General features: G+C 46.7%; 1 protein-coding gene across 7 annotated transcripts in view; it reads left to right on the top strand.

The window, feature by feature from the left end:
* Nucleotides 1-25,256, top strand: part of ABCA1 (ATP binding cassette subfamily A member 1) — a 136,074-nt gene extending 110,818 nt beyond the window's left edge. For 4 of the 7 annotated variants that reach the window (XM_037902325.2, XM_037902323.2, XM_037902324.2 and 1 more), the window contains 23 exons: nt 1,152-1,303; nt 1,446-1,570; nt 2,073-2,171; nt 3,952-4,141; nt 4,292-4,386; nt 5,431-5,463; nt 6,399-6,504; nt 7,616-7,690; nt 8,310-8,479; nt 9,198-9,375; nt 10,424-10,539; nt 10,626-10,770; nt 11,678-11,801; nt 12,610-12,739; nt 13,599-13,719; nt 14,375-14,437; nt 15,064-15,170; nt 15,834-15,975; nt 18,564-18,698; nt 19,562-19,665; nt 19,865-19,957; nt 20,182-20,425; nt 21,887-25,256. In XM_037902325.2, coding sequence (XP_037758253.1) covers nt 1,152-1,303; nt 1,446-1,570; nt 2,073-2,171; nt 3,952-4,141; nt 4,292-4,386; nt 5,431-5,463; nt 6,399-6,504; nt 7,616-7,690; nt 8,310-8,479; nt 9,198-9,375; nt 10,424-10,539; nt 10,626-10,770; nt 11,678-11,801; nt 12,610-12,739; nt 13,599-13,719; nt 14,375-14,437; nt 15,064-15,170; nt 15,834-15,975; nt 18,564-18,698; nt 19,562-19,665; nt 19,865-19,957; nt 20,182-20,425; nt 21,887-22,027 — 2,888 coding nt within the window. In that variant the 3' untranslated portion in view covers nt 22,028-25,256. The remainder of the gene's footprint in view (nt 1-1,151; nt 1,304-1,445; nt 1,571-2,072; nt 2,172-3,951; nt 4,142-4,291; nt 4,387-5,430; nt 5,464-6,398; nt 6,505-7,615; nt 7,691-8,309; nt 8,480-9,197; nt 9,376-10,423; nt 10,540-10,625; nt 10,771-11,677; nt 11,802-12,609; nt 12,740-13,598; nt 13,720-14,374; nt 14,438-15,063; nt 15,171-15,833; nt 15,976-18,563; nt 18,699-19,561; nt 19,666-19,864; nt 19,958-20,181; nt 20,426-21,886) is intronic. The other 3 variants (XM_037902328.2, XM_043547633.1, XM_037902329.2) reach the window with 2 other exon arrangements.
* Nucleotides 25,257-25,853: the final 597 nt, after the last annotated feature.

Here is a 25,853-nt window from a genome sequence, read left to right as displayed (position 1 = left end):
AGACAGTCTGTCCAAAAGGGACAGACTTAGGGCCTGACCCAAAACCCATTAAGTCAAATGGGAGCTTTTTCAGTGATTTTCATAGGCACTGCGTCAGGACATTTTATAGTAGAGAGGTGCCCATAGTGACATCTAGACTATGGCAATGTGACCTAGCCACAATAACTCAAGCAGGATCTTTCTATGTCCAGATGTTGCTGGATCTCGGCTGTTATATCAACATTCCCCTGCCCTTTGAAATGCATCTACCCTTCCTTATGGCCAAGTTAATATTCTTAATCCTCAGGATAAATATATAATGCACCTTTGTCTGTTATAAGACACCTTATAATGAAAGGTGGACCAGGGCTGAAAAGTTCCATCTAGAGTGGAACTTTCCTCAATGTTTGGGGATGTTCAGAGCTGGCATTTCTGGTTTGGCCCACCTCTGCTTCCCAGAGGGGTTTAATCAATAGATAGTATAGAGCAGGGGTTCTCAAACTTCATTGCACCATGACCCGCTTCTGACAACAAAAATTACTTCACGACCCCAGGAGGGGAGACCGAAGCTTGAGCCTGCCTGAGCCCCACTGCTCCGGGCAGGGGAGCCAAAGCAGAAGTTCAAGGCCTTCGGCCTCTAGTCGGGGGCCTGGAAGCTGAGCCCTGCCACCCAGGGCTGAAGCCCTCAGGCTTTGGCTTCAGCCCTGGGCAGTGTGGCTCGGGCTTCAGCCCTGGGCCCCAGCAAGTCTAAGCCAGCCTGGCGACCCCATTCAAAGGGGGTCGTGACCCACAGTGTGAGAACCACTGGTATAGATTGTAAGGCTGAGGTTTCCAACAGTGAGGTTCCCCACACATCAGGCAATGTGTGATTTGGATGCCCAGTTCCCTTTGGAAATGAATGGCAGCCAGATCAGAAGGTAGTCTGGAGAAGTAGTCTCAGCCTCAGTGATGCAGAAAGATAAACACTCAAATCCATATTCATGAGAGATCATTTCCCCTGGCCCCACTGCACGCCACACTCCTTTGTGCTCAGAGCGTGTCTAGGAGACACAGTGGTAAGAAGATGGGCAGCCACCAGGGTTCTGTCTGCACAAGCAGGAGCAGCCTCTGAAGGAGAAGGAAATCTGCTTTTGTTTCTATGTGGGTGAGAGTCCTGTATCATTCGTTGTCAGCAGAATCCAGAGAGACAGACCTGCTCAGTGGGGTGGATGGCAAAGGCTCCTACCAGATGAAGGGCTGGAAGCTCATCCGGCAGCAGTTCGTAGCTCTGCTGTGGAAGAGGCTGCTCATTGCCAAGCGCAGCAGGAAGGGTTTCTTCGCCCAGGTGAGACCAGGCAGCAGCTCCTGCAGAGGTCACTGAAACACAGCCAGTGTCTCCGAGTGGTTAAATGCATCACTCTGGGTGGCTGATGCCTATGGGGGCAGTTCTTTTAAAGGTGGCTCTGCCTCTTCCCCTGTGATTTCAGATCGTGCTGCCAGCTGTGTTTGTGTGCATTGCTCTCATGTTCAGCCTGATCGTACCTCCCTTTGGGAAATACCCCAGCCTGGAACTGCAGCCCTGGATGTATGATGAGCAGTACACTTTTATCAGGTACCTTTCAAATGACCAGAAAACATTCTTTAGGACTGGTTCTGCTTTCTCTATTCACCATTACGGTCTCATCACCTAAGTTTGCATTTGTGTGCGTAGCTCCAAAGTACAGTGTAAGGAAAAGGCACCATTTGGCCTGTTTGTAGCTTTAACAAGGCAAGCTCCAAATAAGAGTGAGTTTGAATGGCAGGAGGAATAGAATACTATTTGCACTTTTCTTCCTCAGATCTCAATTCACTTTGTTCTCAGATGCTAAATCACACAGAAAAGAAGCTAAAAGTATCCCAAACTCTTTCCAAATGTTACAGTACTTTTCGTGTGTGTGTGTGTGTGTGTGTGAGAGAGAGAGAGAGAGAGAGAACACACACATTCCACACAGGAAACTTTCCACCCAGTTCCTTTTCCTACCCTCTCGCCTGTGTCTCTGCCCTGCCATGTTGCTGGTTTTGCTGCACATGCCTTATCTTGGTGCCCTGACTGTGATTCTTTGATGCGCCCATAGCAACGACGCCCCAGACGATGCAGGCACTCAGAAGCTTGTGAACGCCCTTGTCAATGAACCCGGCTTTGGGACCCGCTGTGTGGAAGGACACTCCATTCCGTAAGTAGAACCCGAGCAAGGGTAGGCGCAAGGAGTAGCTCTGTCATTTCTAAGCCACTGGATGTTGCTGCTGCTTTGAGATACCGGTAGATGCTGTTAATGTGTGTCACATAAATCACAGCTGCCATTGCCACCAGCCTCCGAATCCGCTTTCAGGGGTCGTAACCTCAGCATGGTGGGTGCGGTGTTTGTATTAGAGCAATGGCGGAGGTTAGTTAGAAGCAGCTGTAGCGATCAGCTTAGGGAAATATCAAGCAGAAGGCCTGATCCCAGCGGCCTGGACTCATCTGAAAGCTCTTCCTTCAGAGGTGTAGGACCCTTGCCTCCTTTGTTGTATTAAAGTATTGATTTATGGTGGCAACCTTTGTTGGCACCGCCACTCAGATAAGGAAGGGTTGCAGGCTCAGGCCTACCTTTTCCTTCCCCTTGCTCACTGCGAGTACTGACCCAGACTTTAGTGGGAGCTACTCGCTCCGCAGGGCAGAACAGAGCACAAAGGGGTGCAGTCGTGTACTGTGAAAACAACCTCTTTCCTTCTCTCTTCAAGAACCTGCCCCCAGGGTTTCCCAGACCATTGCTCGTGCTCCATGCAGGCAGCATGCTGGGAACTGTCATTGACCGGGATAGAGACGTAAGGGTGTCCCCAGGTTACTAGCAGTGGGATTCTGGCTTTGAAAAGAAAAAGCCGGACTGGCCACATGGCAGTGTATCATTGCCTTGGTCTAGTTGTTTTGCTCCCACAGTTCTCTGCTCCGTGTTCTGCAGGATTTCTGTGTGTGTGGCTTCCACGAGTGGGCTTTCATGGCCAGCAGGCGGGATGGGAGGCCTGGAGACAGGCCTCTGCCACGGATTTGCTGCGTGGCTTTGGGCAAGTCATTTATGGCCCGATTGGGCCTGGAAGGAAGGCACAAAGGAGAACCCTCCCCGCCACCAACCCTTGTGTGATCTGGTCACCCAGAACTGAAGTCACTGCCCCCAACTGGGTAGGGAGGTGATGGGGCCATAGGTCCTTGCCCCACACATCAGGCAGTGCGGTAGGCCGGTTGATGGGGGGTAATGATCTGCACCTGCAAAGTTGTGCAGTAGCAGGCAGACTCACCCTGCGTGAACGGGAGCTCCGAGACACACTGCCTCCTGGTGCTACCCTGGGGCAGTGCAGCTCCATGCCCACCCCAAAGGCAGAGCTGGCACTCAGGGCCCACCCAAGCCTGTAAACACCTCTGCGTGTCAGCGTCCCCGCTCCACAAAATAGCTCTCTTGGGGGTTGTGAGGCGGAGTTAAATAAAGGTCTCGAAGCTCCCCAGAGAGGAATGATAATGGGTGGGATTGTCCAGAGAGCCTGGCGTCGGCCTGACTCTGCTCCCACTGGTGTTACTGAGAGCTTTCCCTTTGCCTTCCACGGGAGCCAGGCTAGGCCAGTGGGAGTTTGACTGTTGGTTTCAGTGGGAGCAGAGCTAGGCCCAAGCTGAGCGCTTCAGAAAACTCCATCCGTGTGTTGACCAGCACTGACTATTTACATAATGTAGCACACTCAGGTGCTAGCAGGTGCCTGGGGCGGCAGTGAGAAAGGGGCGGCAGTCCCTGACCCGCAGCGGCAATTTGGCGGCAGCTCCGCCGCTCTTCCCGCCGTGGCGGCTTTTGGCCGGCAGCACCGCCACTATTGCCGCGGCAGCAATTCGGCAGCGCCTGCTTGGGGCAGCCGAACTGGGAGAGCCGCCCCTGAGCCAACTGACCTGTCTTTATAAAACGTCGCATTTGCCTTGGCTCTGGCCTCATGCAGAGACACTCCTTGCCTGGTCAGAGAGGATAAATGGACCACCGCCTCTGTCCCCGACGCGGTCCTGGACATCTTCCTGAACGGCAACTGGACCATGGAGAACCCCTCCCCGGCCTGCGAATGCAGCAATGAGAAGATCAAGAAAATGCTCCCTGTGTGCCCACCTGGCGCCGGGGGGCTGCCTCTTCCACAGGTAGGAGAGGTCCCAGCTGCTCGGTAGCCCCAGGCAGCCCGGGGATGTGTGTGGAGCACGGGCGGCTGGGTTGGGTCTTTTGGGGGGATGTGCATGAAGCCAAGGAAAACATCCTTGATTCCAAGTCCCTCTGCTTCCCCCTGGCACCAGAGAGAACAGAACACTGGCGACATCCTGCAGAACCTGACGGGCCGGAACGTATCGGACTATCTGGTGAAGACCTACGCGCAGATCATTGGGAAAAGGTGCCTATTACAGACATTGTTCCCTGGCGATTGCTGCTGCCCCTGTGCAGAGACCTGTGCACCACATAACTCCCATGGGGTGACTCTGACCCCTAGAGAGCCTTAAACTCTGGGCCATCTGCAGAGGTGACACTATGGGAGGCTCAGTGAGTCTAGTCTGCGCTTTCTCCTGGCGCACCCCAGCTTCGACTCCCTGGTACTCACTTAGGCTCTTTTAGACCCACCTGTGTAGAGCTAACAGTCCCTTCCCGATCACCTTGGAGGGACTGATGCAAAGTCAGTAGAGTCTTTCCATTGACTTCAATGGGCTTTGGATCAGACCCTACATTTCGAACTCACTTTGCCTGTTCTCTCAATGGCTGGTGCAAGCCAGCCCAAATCAGCAGGAAGTGTTTCCAGCAAAGTACTCCACTAGCTGAAATGTTTCTTCCTGAAGTAAAATATGAGGCCTTTAAAACCATGGCCTGAAACTGCTGGGTCCCTTCCAGGGTCAGAAGGGACCACTGTGATCATCCAGCCTGACCGCCTGTGTAACACAGGCCAGAGAATTTCCCCCAAATAATCCCAGAGCAGAGCTTTTAGAAAACGCCCACTCTTGATTTAAGTCTTGTCAGGGATGGAGACTCCACCGGCCCCCGGCTACGGTTTCTGAGCAGCTTCTGATGCTTTTGGGATGCAAAGGCAGCTCGTTGGACATGAGTCTGGCAGTGGGCTCAGCCCAGAACGTCAGCCAAGTTCAGAAGCATCTCTGAGTCCAATTCCAGCTCAGGTCCATCTCTGCTTTATCCCGTGGGCCAAGGCAGTGCAGTGCAGTGGTGCAGCAGTGAGCCCAGGAGCTGCTATATCCGTGTAAAGCATCAGGGCAAACTCCTCTGCCGGGTGACACAACTGAACTCCTCGGAGTCACACAAAGCATTACTCTGACCCGGGTCATTAGTGCACGACTGTCTCCTTACAGTCTGCGTTCATGTGGCTGGAGAGTAGGTCTGACTGATGGCCCATCTCATAAATAACAGACTTGTTTTCTTCTCTTTGCCTTCCCAGTTTAAGGAACAAGATCTGGGTGAATGAGTTCAGGTAAGTTACTGTCCCTTCTTTAGGTTGCTTGGAGCTCATTAACCCATTGAGTGCCATGCTCTGTGGGCTGCTGTCTGGTCAAATTTGCCCCTAAATTTAGTTTTTGTAAAACGAAGCTTTTTTCAAAATCTAAACCCACCAGAAATATTTCAGTGAAATGATTATTTTTAGCATTGCACTAGAAATAGTATCCACAATTACTGATCCTTTCCCTAGTCACTGGGCTTTGTGAGCAGTCAAGGGCCCAATCCTGCAAATACTGTCTGCCTACTACACCGCCTGCTACTGTGAGTAGTTCCAGTTAGCAGGATGCTCATTCGCAAGCCCTTGCGGGATCGGGTCCTTAGTACAATCAATTGCACCATCCTAAGAGGGGCCAGGGGAGCACTGATCAGCCAAGCCAGAGAGAGGACCCCACTTTGCTGTTAACAGTGGAACGGTAGCTGCTCTCTGCCTTGCTTCCCCCTCCTCGAACCCCAGCCCGATGAAAGGCAGCAGACTAAAAGGTTGGACTGCAGTGTGGAAAGGCCACAGGTTAGTTTTGTAAACAGTCAGATCTAATTTTGTTTGGGGGAATTAATCACAAATCTAGCACAGCTCTTGGAGGAATAACCCTGACTGTCCTGCTGTCACCTCTGAGAGCTCAGCGAGCTGGAGTCCTGTTTGGTTCAGCGCATGCTGCTATGAGAGTTCGGGCATGTCTGCATGGCAGGCTCACTGCTCTGGGCTGTGTGGATTCCCCGAGAGGCTCCTGTCGAATGGAAGCTTAACAAACAAATGTAAACTTCAAGTTGCCACTGAAGGCCTAACTTTGAGGTATTAGGTCCCAGCACAGAGCAGCAAGCTAAAAGCCACAGGCTATAAAAAAGGGCCTTTTGTGGAGGACACTGTAGAGTCAGTCTGTGCTTCACTATCTTGTCTGTCTGTGCTTTCAGGTATGGTGGGTTTTCAGTGGGCGCCAGCAGTTCCCTCCTGTTTCCTCCCAGCGATGAAGTCAGTGATGCCATCAAGCAAGTGAAGAAAATCTTGGAGCTAGCCAAGGTGAAGAGCAATTTCGTATGGGCTCAGAATGTGCTGATATCCCAGTACCGCCCTGGGGGTGGGAGGGAGTGTGGCCAGCAGGGATTGAACCCCGGGACCTTTGGGTCTAAAAATATGAGTTTCCTCTGCTTGAGATAAAGGACCATGTGCTGAGCCACATTATGCTAGCATGGGTTGTAATATAACTGCATTTGTGGGAGTTCAAATTCAGAAGAACCATTTGGTTACTGCGGTCTCGTAATACCTGATCATATAAACCCAAAGTAGAGTCAGGAAACTGACTTAAAGAGGACTAAGTCCTGAGGCCCTTATTCTGCTTTTACTCCTTTTTCACTCCAGTAAGCTTCCATTGATGTCAGTGAGGAGCCACAAAAAAAGATCCCAGTTACTATCAGCTAGCACAGCTCGGAATCTGAGAGAGAGCAGAGAGCAAGTTGGGTGTCTCAGAAACCACAACATGAGAACAGGGGGAAAAAAATCAAGCCTGATATCCTCATTCATTCTGGCCTCTCTGTGCCACTCTGATGTTTCAGAACAGCCAGATAGCAGCTGGATCTGGCTAGCTCAGAGCTCCTCTACTCTCAGATGGCACAGAGCAGGAGTAGAGGGCCCCTATGCCCCATCCAACCCAATTGCCACTTGGCGTAAATTAGAGCAGCCTCACAGCTGCTCTAACCTGTGCCTGGGAAGTGCAAATTGCTTCAGAGAATCAGTGAGCCTCGGCCCACCCCTTTGCACTTAATGGATCTTGGCACAGGAAGGAATCTAGGCTATTGATTTTCTTGGGAGGGCAAGTATTTGTGACACCGTGTCTCCGAGAGCTGGTGTAATAGGAAAGTTCTGTGTGGGACTGTGGTGGTTAGTTGCTACCACACAAAAGAGAGTTCTGGAGTTCCCTGGGGCTCTTTCAACTTCCTGCCCACTCTGGAGTCATCCCAGAAGAATAGTGTGGGAGCAGACTCTGAGCCCTGGGACTGCAGTGCGGGGGGAGTGTGAGGCTGGGACATCTTACCCATTCCCCAGTCTGTGGCAAAGAAACCAGTATAAATAAGGTATCCGTTGCACGGTCTATAATGAATGAAGCAGATGTGCCATTGTGTGCTGTTCACAGGGGAGTTCTGGAGATCAGTTTCTTCACAGCTTGGGAAGCTTCATGAAAGGGATGGACACAAAAAACAACGTGAAGGTAAATCCTGCCCACCCACTGCTGTGCCTGATATTCAGAGCCAGAACCTAGCATTTTAAACCAAGCTCTGCTTCTAATTGGTGATCTGTATGCAGCATGTGTTCAGAACAGGGGGCACTGCACCCGAATCGTGTGCCAACAGAACCAAAGTGACCACATCCCTGTGTGGGATTTTCCAGGAGAGAGTGGCCTCTTGGACCCCAGTCCAAAGCCCGTTGACTCTAATGGATGTTGGATCAAGGTCTTGGAAATCAGTACATCATGGCATGTACCTGCTACCAGCATAGGAACCATGAATTGTGCTTTCCCAGTGCACATGGGCCATATGCATCCATTCACACATGCTTAGGACCTCATCCCAGGTTCCTCATAAACTGAAGTGATGCTACCACATTTGTTCAGGAGACCAGGGGGCATATATGATGCCCTTGTCAAACCGTATATTGTGCCACTGAGGTGGCTGACAATAGTTTGTAAAAAGGCAGGAAGAATCAGTACAACGTCCCACCACACGGAAGTGGCTGCAGACCTCTGAACCCCTTGGCTATGGACACGAGGGAGCCTGTAGAATGGTAGGCATGGCTGGCAATCCTATTGATGCTGGTGTGTTGCTTTTCAGGTTTGGTTCAATAACAAAGGCTGGCATGCCATTGGCTCCTTCCTGAATGTGATCAACAATGCCATCCTCCGGGCCAACCTTCAGGACAGCGAGAATCCCAGCACCTATGGGATCACTGCGTTCAACCACCCGCTGAACCTCACCAAGCAGCAGCTCTCCGAGGTCGCCCTGTACGTCCTAGTATGAACATTATCGGCGGCCTGCTGGAGACGGGGGGGCTATGGGGAATGGAAAGGAGGGGAGAAGAAAATGCCTTGGAATTAAGGAAGCTGCAAGAAATGAGTGTTTGGGGAGGGGAGTGGGTAAATAAAAGAACCAGGATACCTTAGTGATTCAAATGTGGATTAATGTGGCCAGTTGTAGTCACCAGCTGAGGATCTGGCCAGGGATTTTGCAGCACTCCAGGCTGAGATTTCCAAAGCCACCTATGGGAATTGCATCTCCAGTTCCCATTACATTAATGGGACTTGGGTGTCCAAATCCCCTAAGCAGCGTTGCAAATCTGAGTCCCTGACTCTCCCAGCTGCATTATGCTGAAACTTGTTAACGCTAGAAAAGTGCTGGGCAGAGCTTTGCTCTCCTGCGCCTGCACCCTGCACATCTGATCTTCGGTGGAGTAAAGACCAGCTGTAAATGCCTACATTTTCCCTTGCGTTTAGACACATGTGAAAGACCTCTCATCATTATCCGGCCTAACAATGCCTTCCCAATGAACATACCTGCAACAGGGCTTAAACAGAGGGCCCGGTTCTACCACCTGCATTCCCATTGCATAGTGAGGGTGGCAGAATTGGGCCCCTGTTCAGGTTATGGTGCTAATGTGCACTGGAATGTCTGGAGGGAGACTCTGGCAGTAATTTCTTGCCACTCTGATTTCCCTTTGCCCAGGATGACCACGTCGGTGGACGTTTTAGTCTCCATCTGTGTGATCTTCGCCATGTCCTTTGTCCCAGCCAGCTTTGTGGTTTTCTTGATCCAGGAGCGGGTCAGCAAGGCCAAGCACCTGCAGTTCATCAGCGGGGTGAAGCCGGTGATCTACTGGCTGGCTAACTTCGTCTGGGATATGGTAAGATTGCCTCCCGGGAGCTCATCCTTTAGAGCAGGTTACAATGTGTATAACACCCATCGCTGCAAAACTAAGGCCAGCTTGTGCCGGTTAGGCCCAGGCCTGCTGCGGGGGCAGTGCAGAGCCTCAAAGGCACTACGCCTTCGTTGCAGAGTTCCCTGGGATGAAGGAATGTGTACTGTTCTACATGCCCTAACGGGATGCATGTGATGAGTGTTCTGGTGCCTGGTAGTTCTGACAAGCTGCTCCTGCCCCTGCTCCACCCACCTGGCTGTCCTGCCAACACAGCATTTGTCTCTCTGCACAGCTGACCATCCCTGGAATAAGCTGGTGCAGTTACGGAGTTCTGGCTGGGCTGAATTTGGCCCTGGTGCATGCATGTGTGCACACAGACGTGTGCATATGGTCACACACCTACTGAAAGGGCATGGTGAACTCCCACTTTCAGGGGAATTTACTGACATTAGCTAGTGCTGAAGATTCTACAGTGTGATCAGGCCACTGCCCTGGGACTCAGCAGCTCTGGGTTTGATTCCCAGCTCTGCTGCTGGCTGGCCTGTTCTGTGACCTCGGGCAAGTCACTTCTCCTTTCCATGCCTGTTTCCCCTCCCACCTTATATCTTGTCTTTTAATATATTGCTAGCTCTCCAGGACGGGGCTGTCACTTTGTGCATGTCCAGAGCCAGCACAACAGGGCCCCATATGTGAAAAACCTCTCATCCGTATCTGGCTATTCTAATACAAATAATTGTGACAATCATCAACACCTTGACTTATTCCTCTTCATTTATTTGAACATCCTGGGCGCTGCGATTCAGCCTAGGATGAGTACACAGTACATTTCCGGTGCTGGACTAAGGAAGATGTGGAGTGGCTGGCCAGCTCTCCAATCAACACGTATAATGTGCAAATTTATTTTCTGAGCAGATAGCATCATAATTTTCAATTCTATTCCCATATTTTTACCCTGATTTCCTCCATTTAGAGCATTAAGATGCTTCTGATTTTATTTTGCAAGTAACCTGGAGCTATTTCTTCCTCCTTCCAGTGCAACTATATAGTTCCAGCCACCTTGGTTATCATCATCTTCATCTGCTTCCAACAGAAGTCCTACGTGTCCTCTTCCAACCTGCCTGCGCTGGCCCTTCTCCTCCTGCTCTATGGGTAAGGCTGCATCTCTCGAGGGGATCCCTGAGGCCCCAGGGGACTGTGCTGTGAATGACGTGTGTTACTGTCTTTCTGCTCACCAGGTGGTCTATAACGCCACTCATGTACCCAGCTTCCTTTGTGTTCAAGATCCCCAGCACAGCCTACGTGGTGCTGACCAGCGTGAATCTCTTCATTGGCATAAATGGCAGCGTGGCCACTTTCGTCCTCGAGCTCTTCACCAACAACGTATGTTCCCACTGACGTGTAATGCCGCCGCCGCCACCCCCCCCCCCCGGCCCCGGTGCTGCTGCTTTACATTGCCCTTAGAAAACCAGTGTCCACTCTGTATCTCCTGGCAATCAGGGGAGTGGTAGGGAAGGCTAGGTCAGGTGGTCAGAATCGGGAATGGTGGAGCAAGTGGGGCATGTTGCCCAGAAGACCTCAGTTCAGGAAGGCACGTAAGAATGTGTGTAACTTTAAGCACACAAGTAGCCCCTTTGACATCAGTGGCACGACTCGTGCTTACGTTCCTTGCTGAAAGGGGCTTAAAACTCTTCTGCTGTTTCTAATCGATAGTCAAAGGGAAAAAAGTGAGTTTGGTAGCTCCTGAGTGCTGTGCAGACAAGCTAAGCTCTGTATTCACTGGGAGGTGGAAGTGAAAGCTGAGATAAGAATACCAGTCCCCTGCCCTCTGGAGACCTGGGGGAATGGGGTATCCCATGCCTGCTTGGCATTAGTTCAGCTGATGGTAATCTGTGACTATTATGGGCGCTGAGACAGTGCATGGCAACCCCATCGCTCTGCTGTTACCTCGACCCAGCGCTAATTGTTCACCTCAAGCGTATTAGCTAAATCTTGGACTGTGAGCCCTCCCGGCTGGACTGTCTTTGTGATGTTGGTACATACAGTGCTTTGCACCATGGGGTCCTGGGGCACAATTATCATCATGTCCAGAGGGTTCTCCCATTATTTGTCAGGTTTGTTTGTCTAATCCGTGCTGTCAGAGGTTGGTGGTGGAGTGGTTGTTTCTACCCATTGGGAAGCAAATTCGCAGGACAGTCACCCTCCGCAAGCTAAGCCTCCCTGCCTTTTTGTTCTCTGCCTTGAGAAGCAGCGCAGGTGGCTGATCTGTGCTTGGCTTTTGTTCCTTTAGAAGCTGAACAACATCAATGAAATCCTGAAGTCTGTCTTCCTCGTCTTCCCCCACTTCTGCCTGGGGCGGGGACTGATCGACATGGTGAAAAATCAGGCCATGGCCGACGCTTTGGAAAGGTTTGGTAAGTGACCTCACACAGTGTGGGATCCACAACGTCAGCTGGACACCCAGGGCATGAGCCTGGGAGGTGCTGAGCACCGTCCACTCCCATTAAAATCACCAGGAACTGAGGGCCCTTGGCTCACAGGGCCTGGCAGGATTAGTGCCTAGCTAACAGTAGTGAAAACAGTACAGAGGTCTGCTCTGAACTGGCCAGAGCCTGTAGCTATCCCATCTGATTCCTTACCAGGACTAGAGAGCAAACAGTTCTCAGCTGTTAGGGAGCTTGAGTTATTAGGGAGTCAATTGATTCTTTAAAAATACAAAAATGTAGTTGTGTGAAATGCAGCCTCAAGTTGAGAGGAAGGATGGTCGTGTGGTTAAGGCAGTGGGGCTGGGAGTCAGGAGAGCTGGGTTCAACTCCTGGCATCGCCACAGACCTTCTGTGTGCCCTTGGGCAAGTCACTTCATCTCTCTGTGACTCAGTTCCCCCTCTGTAAAGTGGGGATAATGCTTCCTTTCACTGTCTTGTCTATTGAGATTGTAGACTGTTCAGGGCAGGCCTGTCTATTACTATAGCTATGTGCAGCTCCTAGCACACCGAACATCTGAATATCACTATTATAAAAGTACTACGTGCACAAGCCAAAACCGGGTTACCACGTGATCTTATTATCTTTGTCCTCTCTTTCCCCTTAGTGTCACCCCCTCATTGCATCTTGTCTAAAATGAGTCTGTAAAGCTCTCTCAGGGCAAGAGCCTTTCATCTTTGTGTTGGTTTCTCCAGCCACTGTGCAAAGCTGACTGTGTGCTTCGGCTTTTCCAAACAGGCGAGAACCGTTTTGTGTCCCCTCTGTCCTGGGATCTGGTGGGACGGAACCTCTTTGCCATGGCTGTGGAAGGGGCAGTCTTCTTCCTTATCACAGTGCTCATCCAGTACAGGTTCTTCATCAAAGCGAGGTAAGCTTGCTCTGCACCATGCTTCAGTGTTGTGGGCTGGGGGGAAAGATGCACAGAAGCCTGAGGTGTGCTCTCGGCTCTGACATAGAGGACACAGCTGGCCCGGTCATACTGCAAAAGACCCATGCTATAACTTAGACAATCAGCAACGTCCAATCACAGTTATCAACCTTGTGTTAGTGATGATGCTTGTGCAGCCAGCCACTGTACCATCTCCTTGTCAATTGACAGTGGGAAATTCTTGTGCAGCCAGACCCTGTACGTCATTTTTCCATTTACCTGAGTGGCAGCAGGAATGGGCCTAAAGTTTCTAGTGCAAAACCACCTCCCTGTGTACCCCAAGCCAATCAAACCAGCCTGAGAAAAGCTGGGGGAGGCATCTCAAAGAAAGGACATTTTGGTCCTTGGCAATATTTTGAACTTGCGCAAATGTTAGTTGGTGTGAAATCGGTTTTGCCTGGAGGACGCTATGTGAACACAGCAATAATCAGTAGCCCAGGAGTGTGCTGGAGACCTTAGGAGTCATGTTCCTGGATTTAACAGTGAGACATTTATAGAATCTCTGACACCAAATAGATCAGCATTCGCTATGGGTGAAGTTCCCCGGCATGCACAGGGTCAGCACATGGCCTGTGCACTGAAGCCTCGCTTTGAAGGCCTAAGTGGGATGGAAGCAGCTTGCTAGCCTTCTGCATAGGGTTGAATTGCAAACACAGAAGGGCTTTCCCAGGTGTGTTCTGTTTGGATGCTGGTGCATGATTGACACCTGTCTCACCCTCTCTGTCTTTCATTTGTAATGCATTCACCTAGCATGCTTTCTCCTCTTCCTTTTCACATGTTGACTCGTTCCCCTTCGAAGGCCTGTCAGTGCCAAGTTGTCTCCTGTGAATGATGAGGATGAGGATGTGACCAGGGAGAGGCAGAGGATAATTAGTGGTGGCGGACAGAGTGACATCCTTGAAATCAAAGAGCTGACCAAGGTGAGAGATAGAGGGCTGCTCATGCTTACCTAGATAGGTTGGGAGTGGGGCAGTCCCTCACCAGTACCACACAGCTTACCCAGGACCTGATCCAGAGCCCACGGGAGTCAAGGGGAAGACTCCCACTGATTTCAGTGGACTTTGAGTCAGGGTCCAGGTATGTTCTATTCACAGACTTAAAAGGCAGTTCACTTCCATCAGGTAAAATGTGTTGGATGTCAGCAGTGCATCTGCATCCAGAAACACACACATCTCGGGCACAAGTCTCACATGTCTGGGGTACTGTCTTGACGCATTACAGTTTCTTCCCCAATCAGATACTGGGCCAGACCCTCCACTGAAATCAACAGAACTACGCCAGTTAACCCCAGCCGAGGTTCTGGCCTTGTATGCCTGAGTGCAGACCCCAAAATCAGCTCCCCTGATTATCTCAACCACCAGTTACCTCCGGGAGTATGGCTAGTATGATTTGATGTGGTAGTAAAAAGCCTAATCCTGTCCCACTGAAGTCCAATGAGAGTTTAGCCATCAAGTCCAGGGGGATCAGGACTGGAGCCTTAAGGATGTCTTAGAAAGTATGAGGGGCTCAGATTCTCTCTCTTCTCCCACCCTCCCACGTTTGTTATTCTTATTAATTTGTATTTCCTGGTTTCAGATTTATAGAATGAAGAGAAAACCAGCTGTTGACCGGATCTGTGTTGGAATCCCTCCTGGGGAGGTAAAGTCCAATTGGTCATCTAGATCTGTGTTTGTTTTTACCTGACTATTTAGGAGCAGTAGAAGGTAGTGAGCAGGATAAGAGCTGAAATCCTTCAGGTTTTCATTGTAATAAAGAGGAGATATGGTCTTGTGCTTAAGACAATTCCCAGCTCTGCCTTAAACTCTGGGTGTGACCTTGGACAAATCACTAAATCCCTCAGGAAAACAAGGATAATCACACTCCTGGACCTCCCTTGGGGTGGCAGGATAAATACATTAGTGTTTGGTACGCAGTCTGAGGCTATTCCACTAGATAAAATGCTTTTGTTCCCTCCTCCCTTCCAAATGATTTCAGTTTGAAATAAAAGTTCAGAAACTTCCTATGAAAATGTGGTATTACACTGAAGAGCAGCTGTCAGAATAGGGGGAGCCAGCGTTAGTCTGTCTTGCTAATTCCAGATCAAATTTGCTCACATTTATACATAAAAAGATGTTTTTTTCCTATAGTCCCTCACTCTGACCCTGAGCTCTGAGAGTCCAGCGACTTCTTCCCGCCTTATGTGTCATTGTCAGTAATAAAAGATTCTGCAGGACAAATCATGCACTCAAATACACATGGATTCATATGCTCTTTAATGTTTTCAGTGCTTTGGCCTCCTGGGAGTGAATGGTGCTGGCAAGTCGTCAACTTTCAAGATGCTAACTGGAGATACAGATGTGACGGGAGGAGAAGCTTTTCTGAAGGGAAACAGGTGAGCAGAAGACACAACTCCTCTTCCCTCTGCTTTACATCAAAGAAAAACCTCTGCTTCTCTCTCCTTCCTGAGTGCTCAAATTCCCAAGCAGATGTAACTCCACTGACTTTGCTAGACTGGCCCCTGCTTGCACTAGGGCTAAACCTGCCTAACTTTAAGCATGTGCTCTGCTGAGTCAAGGTCATAGGGTAACATTTTCAGATGTACCTAAACCCCAAGTCACTTTTGAAATTGGGGCTTAGGACTTGTCCACACAGCAAGTTACTGCGGAGCAAGCCACGGTATGAAACTCCAGCACATCAGCTTGCTGCACAGCGAAAGTCCCAGACTGCAGCTTGCCTTGCTGCTGGCACTCCAGGGTTTTCACTGTGCTGTAGCAGACCAGGCTTGCCACGCAGTAACTTGCCAGGTAGACGTGCCAATAGGCTCTGAAGTTACGTAGGCGTTTTTGAAAAGGTACCCACCATGATTAACGGTCACATTTTAAAAGAAATTAATGTGACCCCAAATTGCTTTTGGGATCCAGTTACATCTTTGCCTAAGCCACTGGGTTTGATACTTCCAGAATGTTGACTGGTCACACCCCTGTTCTGTATTCCCTACCTGAAAAGGCAATGGATGTTGCACCACCCTAACTGTGGATCTTCTCTTGCTTTACAGTATCTTATCTAACATCCAAGGAGTCCATCAGAACATGGGCTATTGCCCTCAGTTTGATGCTATTAATGAGCTGTTGACAGGGAGAGAACATCTGGAGTTCTTTGCACTTTTACGGGGTGTTCCTGAGAAAGAGGTCTGCCAGGTACGCAAAATGGAAAGCACACACCCTGGCTGAACTGGTTACACATTTTTGCTGGCATGCATTTCGCTGCCCACTGCAATCCGTTTGTTTGGACAGGATAGCGAAATTGTCATCTCCCGTATTTTTTCAGTACCAAACAAGTGTTCTGCTCGTTCACTCCTACCTAGGACAACTGTGTCCTGCCCAAAGCAGCTGATATTACCAGTAAACCTGGGTTTCAAGTCAGTTAAACCCTCCCTGGGCTTTTCCTACTGGTCACCATTACTCCTAGACTGATCTGTTGCCTTAAGGAATGCTTATTTAGGGACAAATGGTGGAGTCCTTATTCCTGTTGCTGATCATTTACTCTGAGAAGCAGTCCCACTGAGTTCACTGGGAATAAATGCTCACCAATTTAAGGGCTTCCCAGTCTGGCCACTCATCTTTTATAGGGACTAAATTTTCATTATTTGAACACTGACATTTTGGTGTTCCCAGTGCTGGAGCAGTCATTCAGGCCATTGGTATCAACTCCCTCCCTCTCTGCTGTTGATTTCTCATGCTGTCAGCAACATGCGCCATCTGCATCCCAAATGCGGGAGATCTCAATAGAGTGCTGGACTGGAAATACTAACAGGCTGTATCTATGTAAAGGAGCTGTGGCCGTTTACACCAGCTGAGGATTTTCCCCAATCAGTTTAAGGGCCTTCATCTGCAGTGGTGGTGTGTAGTAACTGCAAGCACCTTGAGGAATCTTGGGCCATTTCCTATGAGCGCACAATGAGTCATGTTACTACAAGCCCTGGGAAACAGTAGCTTGCCACCAAGTGAATGGGCACTGAGCATTATCCAACGAGAGTGCTGTATAACTGGATCTATTTTTATTAGGGCTGTCAAGTGATTAAAAAAATTAATCGTGCTGTTAAACAAAAATAGAATAGCATTTATTTAAATATTTTTGGATGTTTACTACATTTTCAAATAAATTTTAATTACTACACAGATTACAAAGTGTACAGTGCTCACTTTATATTTATTTTTATTACAAATATTTGTACTGTAAAAAACAAAAAAAATGTATTTTTCAATTCACCTTACACAGGTACTGTAGTGCAATCTCTTTATCATGAAAGTTGAACTTACAAATGTAGAATTATGTAAAAAAAAAAAAACCCCTGCATTAAAAAATAAAACAATGTAAAACTTCAGAGCCTACAAGTCCACTCAGTCCTACTTCTTGATCAGCCAATCGCTCAGACAAACAAGGCTGGTTACAATTTGCAGGAGATAACGCTGCCCACTTCTTGTTTACAATGTCACCTGAAAGTGAGAACAGGCGTTCGCATGGCACTGTTGTAGCTGGTGTTGCAAGATATGACTCTTTAGCGCATCTGGCACATAAATATGTCCCTTCATACTTCAGCAACCATTCCAGAGGACATTCTTCCATGCTGGTGATGGGTTCTGCTTGATAACAATCCAAAGCACTGCAGACTGACACAGATTCATTTTCATCATCTGCGTCAGATGCCAGCAGCAGAAGGCTGGTTTTCTTTTTTGGTGGTTTGGGTTCTGAAGTTTCCGCATCAGAGTGTTGCTCTTTTAAGGCTTCTAAAAGCACGCTCCACACCTTGTCCCTCTCAGATTTTGGACAGCACTTCAGATTCATAAACCTTGGGTCGAGTGCTGTAGCTATCTTTAGAAATCTCACATCGGTACCTTCTTTGCGTTTTGTCAAATCTGCTGTGAAAGTGTTCTTAAAACAAACGCGTGCTGGGTCATCATCCGAGACTGCTATAACAACATGAAATACATGCAGAATGTGGGTAAAACAGCACAGGAGACATACAATTCTCCCCCAACGAGTACAGTCACAAATTTAATTGATGCATTATTTTTTTAATGAGCATCGTCAGCTGGAAGCATGTCCTCTGGAATGGTGGCCAAAGCATGAAGGGGCATATGAATGATCTGCCATGTAAATACCTTGCAACACCGGCTACAAAAGTGCCATGCCAACACCTGTTCTCGCTTTCAGGTGATGTAAATAAGAAGCAGGCAGCAGTATCTCCCATCAATGTAAACAAACTTGTTTGTCTTAGCGACTGGCTGAACAAGAAGTAGGGCTGAGGGGACTTGTAGGCTCTCAAGTTTTACACTGTTTTCTTTTTGAGTGCAGTTATGTAACCGAAAAAAATCTGCATTTGTAAGTTACACTTTCACGATAAAGAGAGTGCACTTCAGTACTTGTATGAGGTGAACTGAAAAATACTATTTCTGTTGTTTATCATTTTTACAGTGCAAATATTTGTAACCAAAAATAATAATATAAAGTGAAATACACTGAAATCAATATTGAAAATATAGAAAAACATCCAAAAATATTTAATACATTTCAATTGATATTCTATTGTTATATTTGCAATTAATCAGGATTTTTTTTAATCGCGATTGTTTTGAGTTAATCGCATGACTTAACTGCAATTAATTGACAGCCCTAATTTTTATAAATATGTTTCTGTTTCCCAAAGACTCTTTACCTTCCAGTGCAGTAGTTCCCCACCCATTGATATTGATTCAGAAGGTCCTGTTGCCCTCTCTTCCTGTAGGTTGGCGAATGGGCAATTCGTAAACTGGGCCTTGTGAAATATGGAGAAAAATATGCTGGGAACTACAGCGGAGGGAACAGACGCAAGCTCTCCACTGCTATTGCCCTGATTGGGAGCCCTCCGGTGGTGTTCCTGGTGAGTTCACGACTGCTCATGTATTAACATTTTTTTCCATTAAAAATAACTAGGTCTGAATGCTGTTCCCATTGAGGTCTGTGACGTTTTGCCATTTAGCAATGAAGTATACATTTAAATGCATAACAAGTCATTTGCGTGTGCAAAGGCCCAACTTATATGTGAACATGATGTAGTTACATGTACAAATACAGGGCAAAATATGTGGCATGAGCTTCAGGCCTCTATTTTTGGAAATTTGTTCCAGAGAGTTGTTTCCAATTACTTTGGCAATGACCGTCTAGATTTGGATACTCACTAAGAATTAAGGACAATAGCCTGCCACTGCTTTATATACAAAACTCCCTTAACTTCAAGGGAGTACTGTGCATAGATGGATGATCAGATCCAGCCCTTTATGTGTAAACAGTTTGCAAAAAAAACAGATAAGAAAGCAACGGTTTTATCTTTCCTTTTGTGAATTCTTGAAAGACAGCTACTAAAATCCATAGTATGTGATCAGTGAGAGCTACGCATTCTATTTAAACTAGAGCTCATTAATTTTTTCCAATGTTGAAACTGATGATCAAATTTTGTAATTAGAGAAAAAAATTAACGATGTTCACAAAATTTGTTCCCCAAATTTTGACCAACTGATCAAATTTTTACTAAGTTAACATTTCTGAGAAAAAATCATATTTTAAGTTTTGAAAAGAAAGGGGAAAAGTTTCCATGAAACTTTTTCTTCTTTTAAACTTTTCCAGTAAAAATCATTTGGATGGGTGTGGTTTTCACTCTTCACAGTTAAATATTGTCATAGTATATGAAATAGTGTATCAGTAGCATGTTATAGTAGAACATGGTTTATTAAATGTAATTTTCAGGATGAGCCAACCACGGGAATGGATCCCAAAGCACGCCGTTTCTTATGGAACTGTGCTCTGAGCATCATCAAGGAGGGGAGATCAGTGGTGCTTACATCTCACAGGCATGTAGTGTTCATTATAGTTGGGTATATACTTCATTGTATTTCTCCAGTCTGATTTAATTGGGGGTGGATTTTGAAATCGAAACGTTCAGCTCAGCTGCTTTGTTTCTGTTAACGCAGGTTGGTGCTACGTGGTGGTGGTGAGTTCAGAAAATGCAGCCTTTTTGCAGGGCTAATGTTTTTTCATTTGCCCCCATAGCATGGAAGAATGCGAAGCCCTGTGCACTCGAATGGCAATAATGGTCAACGGGCGGTTCAGGTGTCTTGGCAGTGTCCAGCATCTGAAGAACAGGTGAGCGCTTTCAGTTTGCTCAGGCCACAGAATGGTCAGTGGGCCTGCATTTGTAGGGCTGCTCACCCCAGTTCAATCTGAACTGCTGGGATATTGACATGAGTGATTTTTCTCCTTCTTCAGTTCTTCTTACGTGGCTTTCTTGTTACTCTTTAAGCTACAAGAAAGGACACCCCTTTTTCAGAGAGACTCCCCTAAATTCCTCTGCGTGCTGTTGTTTGCAGGTTTGGAGATGGTTATACAATAGTAGTGCGAATAGCAGGGGCAAACCCTAACCTGAAGCCCGTTCAGGAATTCTTTGGGCTTGCCTTTCCTGGCAGCGTCCTGAAGGAGAAGCATCGGAACATGCTGCAGTACCAGCTCCCATCCTCACCATCCTCTCTGGCCAGGATATTTAGCATCCTCTCCCAGAACAAAAAAAGACTCCACATAGAAGACTACTCCGTTTCTCAGACTACACTTGATCAAGTAAGTTTCTAGTGCGTTGTGAGCCCAATTCTCCTCTCCTCACATGGCTGGGAAACCCTGAGTAACTTCACGGACGTCAGTGGCCCTCCAGCGTGTGACTGGGAGCAGAGCTGGGCCATTTGTCTTCAGCTGAGTATTTCCTACATAGAGATGGTAACACATCAATGAATTTCACCTTTGTAGCAAGGCAAATTGGGTTACTTATGTGGGGCCTAGTGCACAGGGCACTCAGGAGACCTGGGTTCTAGTCCCAGCTCTGCAACTAGCTTGGGCGTCACTTTACCTTTCTGGGCCTCAGTTTCCCCATTCATAAAACGCGGATAATGCTACTGACCTCCTTTTGTACAGCACTTTTAGATCTGTTAATGAAAAGGACTACATAAGAGCTAGGTATTATCTTCATTATCGTAATTGGCTTATTCACTGCATCTTTTTCTCCCTACTCTGAATCAAACATGCAGGCTAAATGCGACGTAAAAGCTAAGAGAAACACATTTGAGGGAGGAATTATAGTCTTGCAATTGTACGGAACTGGATGTTAGGATACCTGGTTTCTGTTCCCTGTTCCACAGATTTCCTGTGTGACTGTGGGTAAAGTCATTAACCCGCTGTGTGTGTGTGTTTCTTCATCTGTAAAATGGGGTTCAGAATGCCTGCTTACCTTGCACTGGTCTTGTGAGGCGAAATTCATGTGTATAAAAGCCTTTGAAATCCTCAGATGAGAGGCACCATAGTAGTGCAAGGTAATACTTTACAGTGCAAGGTATACAGCACGCAGTAAACACCGATGGTATTTATAAATGCAAGGTACATAGCACTGTAAAAATACATGGCACCTTCCAGGAGACTTCAAAAGGCAGGGCCTTTGCTTCAAAGAGTTTATAATCTAGCACTGGCACCATGCAGTACAAAAGTAGGAAAAGGAGTGGCACTACCATTGCTGAAGAGATCTGTGTTGAAAGGGTTTTGAGGAGGATGCTTGGCACAGAGGTCCCACTCTGGGGATAGTGGAAAAGGAGTCTGAAAGCAAGAGTGATCAGAAGCAAAGGGTGAGAGAAGGAGGATGCAGAGGAAGGTAGGACGAAGTGAGGGTTAAAAGCAGGAAGAAATTGATGAATAGGATGTTGAGCTCAATGCAGTGAGCAGCGAAGCCAGTGCAATGAAGAGGGGTGCTGTAGCCAGAACAGCTGATAAGGCAGATGAGGCCTTTGGACAATGCTGCTTACTGTGTGGCAGATTTTTGATTTTTCCACCTGGGTTTTTCTTCTGTAACTCTTATTTTAATTGACAAGAAGTAGATACTGGACTTAATCCTACTGCCACTGAAGCCAGTGGGAAATTTGTCATTGATTTCCATAGGGAGCAGGGTTGAATCCATGGTAAACAAACAGTTCATAGAGGAAAATATCCTGCACTAAGCAGAACCAAAGTGACTAAAGACATGACCCTTTTCTCTTGTAGGTGTTTGTAAACTTTGCCAAGGACCAAAGCGATGATGACCACACAAAGGACATGTCATTGCACAAAAACCAGACTGTTGTGGACATTGCAATCCTTACTTCCTTTCTGCGAGATGAGAAGGTGAAAGAAAGTTGCGTGTGAGCTACCGTAGGCAAGGACGTGGTGTTGAGCAGAAGGAGGAGACAGCACACCTTCCTTTGCATGGAATGGGATATTCCCAAAGGCGAAAGCTAGAGGATACAGAGGGAAAGACGTGAACTGGACACTCTACTGATAACCATTCAATGCAATGCAATTCAATGCAATGAAAACAAAATTCCATTACAGAGGCAGTGCCTCTTGGGAGTCATTGCCTTGTTGTACTGTTCTCAAGTGACTGACTTGAATCTAGTTCATTACAGTATAACTCTGTGAAACTGTAGTATGGAACCCATTGGACACTGTGGGCTTTCAGCCAGACTGTATTTTGTTCCTACATCATATACTTTTCCTAGGGTTGCAACAATCGTTCATTGAGGAATCATGGCCAGTGCTTATTTATTGATATTTTAAAGGTGCGCACGTTCCTACTCTTTAACTTTTTTCATATTGGGCGTGGAATTTCCCTGGTGCTACATGCATTGCCGGCAATGAATGCACCGAAACAGTCAGTGCCAACCAGTTACCAAAAGGCACAGTGCTGTGGCCTTATTTTGTGGGGGCAGAACCACTTGACCAGCTACTCTGTGTAAAGATCTTTATAGACTGGTGGAGGTCAATCGGTAATAATCCTAGACCACGACGCATACTGTATGTAGATGGTATGCAGAGATTTGATAACCTGTCTCATCATCCGCTGCAGGGGTAGCAGTGTGCACAACTGTGAACCTTGCAAATGTATGGGACTGTCCCACTAGCATTGAGACCAATCACCTGCTTCCTAACTAGCCTTTCTGTAGTTAAGTACTTTGCTGCTCCTCTTGAGGTACCACAGTAGTGCCACTTGGAAGGCTGCATAGGGACTGCGTAGAGAGCAGTGGATGAGAAGCAAAACTAGGGATCAGACTAGAGCAGCAAACTCAGTGGTTGTATATGCTGCTAATGCCCAGAGTACATTATAAAACACAAGACAGTCATGTAGTGTCTACTCTTGAATTCCCGTTTCAAGGCAGCAGAAAGGTAACCAGCATCTGAAATTCTCTATTGCTTAGCTCAAATATGGTGTCATTTCTGGCTTTGTCACTTAAACTGAAAACCTGATGAGATGTAGATTTTTTTTCAATAGTATTATTTATGTCCTTAAAAAGGTAGCATAGTTAGGGTATGGAAATGCTTCAATTTGTTATAGGCATGTAACAGGATCTATGCAACTCCCACTAGCACTGGCTTCAGCTACAAAAATTTGCCTGAAACTCTCCTACATGGAAATTGAGAAATGGTTAGATTAATGTGATGTAGTTTCAGTTATTAGGTGAACCCTAATTGCAGAATATACTTTTGTTCGTGTGGGAAACCACCTCATTCAAGTTCCCCTTGGGAACAGCACCATAGTGACAGCAATCAGTCATCTAAATTTCAAAACTTTACCAAAAAATGTTTATCATGGTGAGACTTACTGACACACTCTCTCGTCTGGCTGTGCCTTGGGAGCACATCTGCACAAATGTGTTCCTCAGGTACCTTGGCCGTGCTTCAATACTTAAACCTGTGATAAAATAGCTCCTTGCTGATGCTGGGTCTAACTCTAAGCACATGAGCAGCCCCACTGACTTCAACAGGGCTACTTGTGCTTTATGGCCCTTGCTGAACCTGTGCCTCTAAAATGTATTTATTACCTCTTGATGCTCCTCCATCATGACTTGATTTTTTTCAGTAAATGCCCTGAAGTCTTACACTAATAAATATGGAAAGTGCCATGAACTGAAATTATCACTTTAACAGCATTAGGCAATGTGATGGTTATTTATATACTTCCAGGCATCTTGGCATTGATAAATTCAGCATTTTATTAAATGAAGCACTGTGCAAAGGGTTAAGTCTGCCAATACTCACTGTATTCCTGCATTGGAATAAAGCAAACCAATCTACAGCTCAGCTGAAGTGCCTTTTACATTCTGTATTCATAATTTAATCCACAGAATACAGTTGCAGAGGGAAAGGACAGAAGAAAGGGTTAGTATACCTCATTTCTTAAAGCATAATCTGTATTGTACTTACAAGAACTCAATCAGACACTTCCCTACAGTATCCTCAGCGAGTGATTAATATAAATTAACAGTATACATTATATTTTCAAGAGCAGAGCTGTTATAAATATTGGGCCCAATCCTGCAGCTGTAACTCATACGATACTAAGGGCTGCAGGATCTGGGCTACGGTATGATTTTCAGAGTCAGTGAACACACTGAACATTTAATACCTCTGAAAACCAACACCACAAGTGGCAGTAATTCACAACATCAACAGAAAGATTACAGCAATAGACTCAATCCTGCAATGCACAGAACTACCAGTCAGTATAATAGGAATGTGGGGTGTGTAAGTTTGAGCCCACTGCAATGGGGTTTATTTTAAACCCATACAGATGGCTGCAGTTTTTTGATGGATGATTTCATTTGCAGTGGGTAGACAGTGTACACATTTCTCCTAACCCTGCCAAAGAAGAAAGCCTTGAAGATTCCTAAGGCACAATCTGGCTTCTATGGTAAAAAGAAAGTTACCCTAGATGTTGAAGGTAACAGGAATATTTCACAACTCTTCAGTCCCTGGAGAAATCTCAGACTTTTGTACATTTTTTTAATCTGTATGGAATCCAGCCTGTGCCATACAGTTCTCTCATACTGCTCTCTCACTCGCTGAAATGATTTCCAACGACTTTTTTCTTCCGTTGGAGTTGGATGTCAGGCAAAATTATCCTAGTGCCACACGTGTTACAATTGTGAACCACTCTGATAACAGAACTGCATTGAGGGCATTTATGTATTTGAAACAATGTTACCACTTACTGTATGCTATTAAATTGTTGCAACCCTTTTTGTAGTATATTTGTATTTCAATAAGGACTATACATGTTATTTTTCCCAAGATAAAGTGCTTCTCCCCTTCCTCATACCCCCCCACCCCGCCCCCCAAAAATACAGTTGGTCCTTCATTCCAAGCACTTTATGCTGTCTGTAATGGGATCTATTTTTGCACTGGAATATCTATTAACTTTGCAAAATCTAGAGATTTCACAACAAAACTTTTAAGTTAAATCTTTCAATGGACATTTTCATTAAAAATAAATATATATATTTGTATTTGCTAATAACTGTTTGTGAAGTATTAGGCATTTTAATTGCCTTGTATTAAGTCAAAAATAAAGCTGTAACAGCACTGTTCATCAACAAAACTTGCTGTTCTGCATTTACTGTTTAGAGGGGTGCTATTCATCTGTGACAAGCAAGAAAACCTTACTTATGTTTGGCTTGCGATGTGAACTTCCACACAAAGTGGAAAATTGTTTTACACCTTTCCCCATGAACTGAATTGTTTTAGTCCTTTAATGCAAACAATATTAATGTAAGTTTTACTTCTGCAGTCCAGTATGGTGGAGGGTAAATCTCAGTGTCATAGAATACCAGGGTTGGAAGGGACCTCAGGAGGTCATCTAGTCCAACCCCCTGCTCAAAGCAGGACCAAGCCCCAATTTTTGCTCCAGATCCCTAAATGGCCCCCTCAAGGATTGAACTCACAACCCTGGGTTTAGCAGGCCAATGCTCAAACCACTGAGCTATCCCTCCCTCTCTGCCACATAACACCTGGTTATTAAAACTTAGTCCAGGTTAAGGTCAGAGATATTCAAACTTGATAGTAGCAGCGTAATCAAATCAGATTCAAGTTCGAAGACCTAATCTAGCGCTTTGATTTTTTTTTTTTTTTTTTAGATAGGAAGAACTCATCTCTAAAGAAGTCAGTCTCCACTGAGTCTGACCTTGGTCCTATCATC

Source organism: Chelonia mydas, chromosome 5 (assembly GCF_015237465.2).
Source record: "Chelonia mydas isolate rCheMyd1 chromosome 5, rCheMyd1.pri.v2, whole genome shotgun sequence".
In the NCBI taxonomy this organism is placed as follows: Eukaryota; Metazoa; Chordata; order Testudines; family Cheloniidae; genus Chelonia; species Chelonia mydas.
Note: the sequence above shows the minus strand (reverse complement) of the source record. Positions and strands in the feature narration are given on the sequence as shown.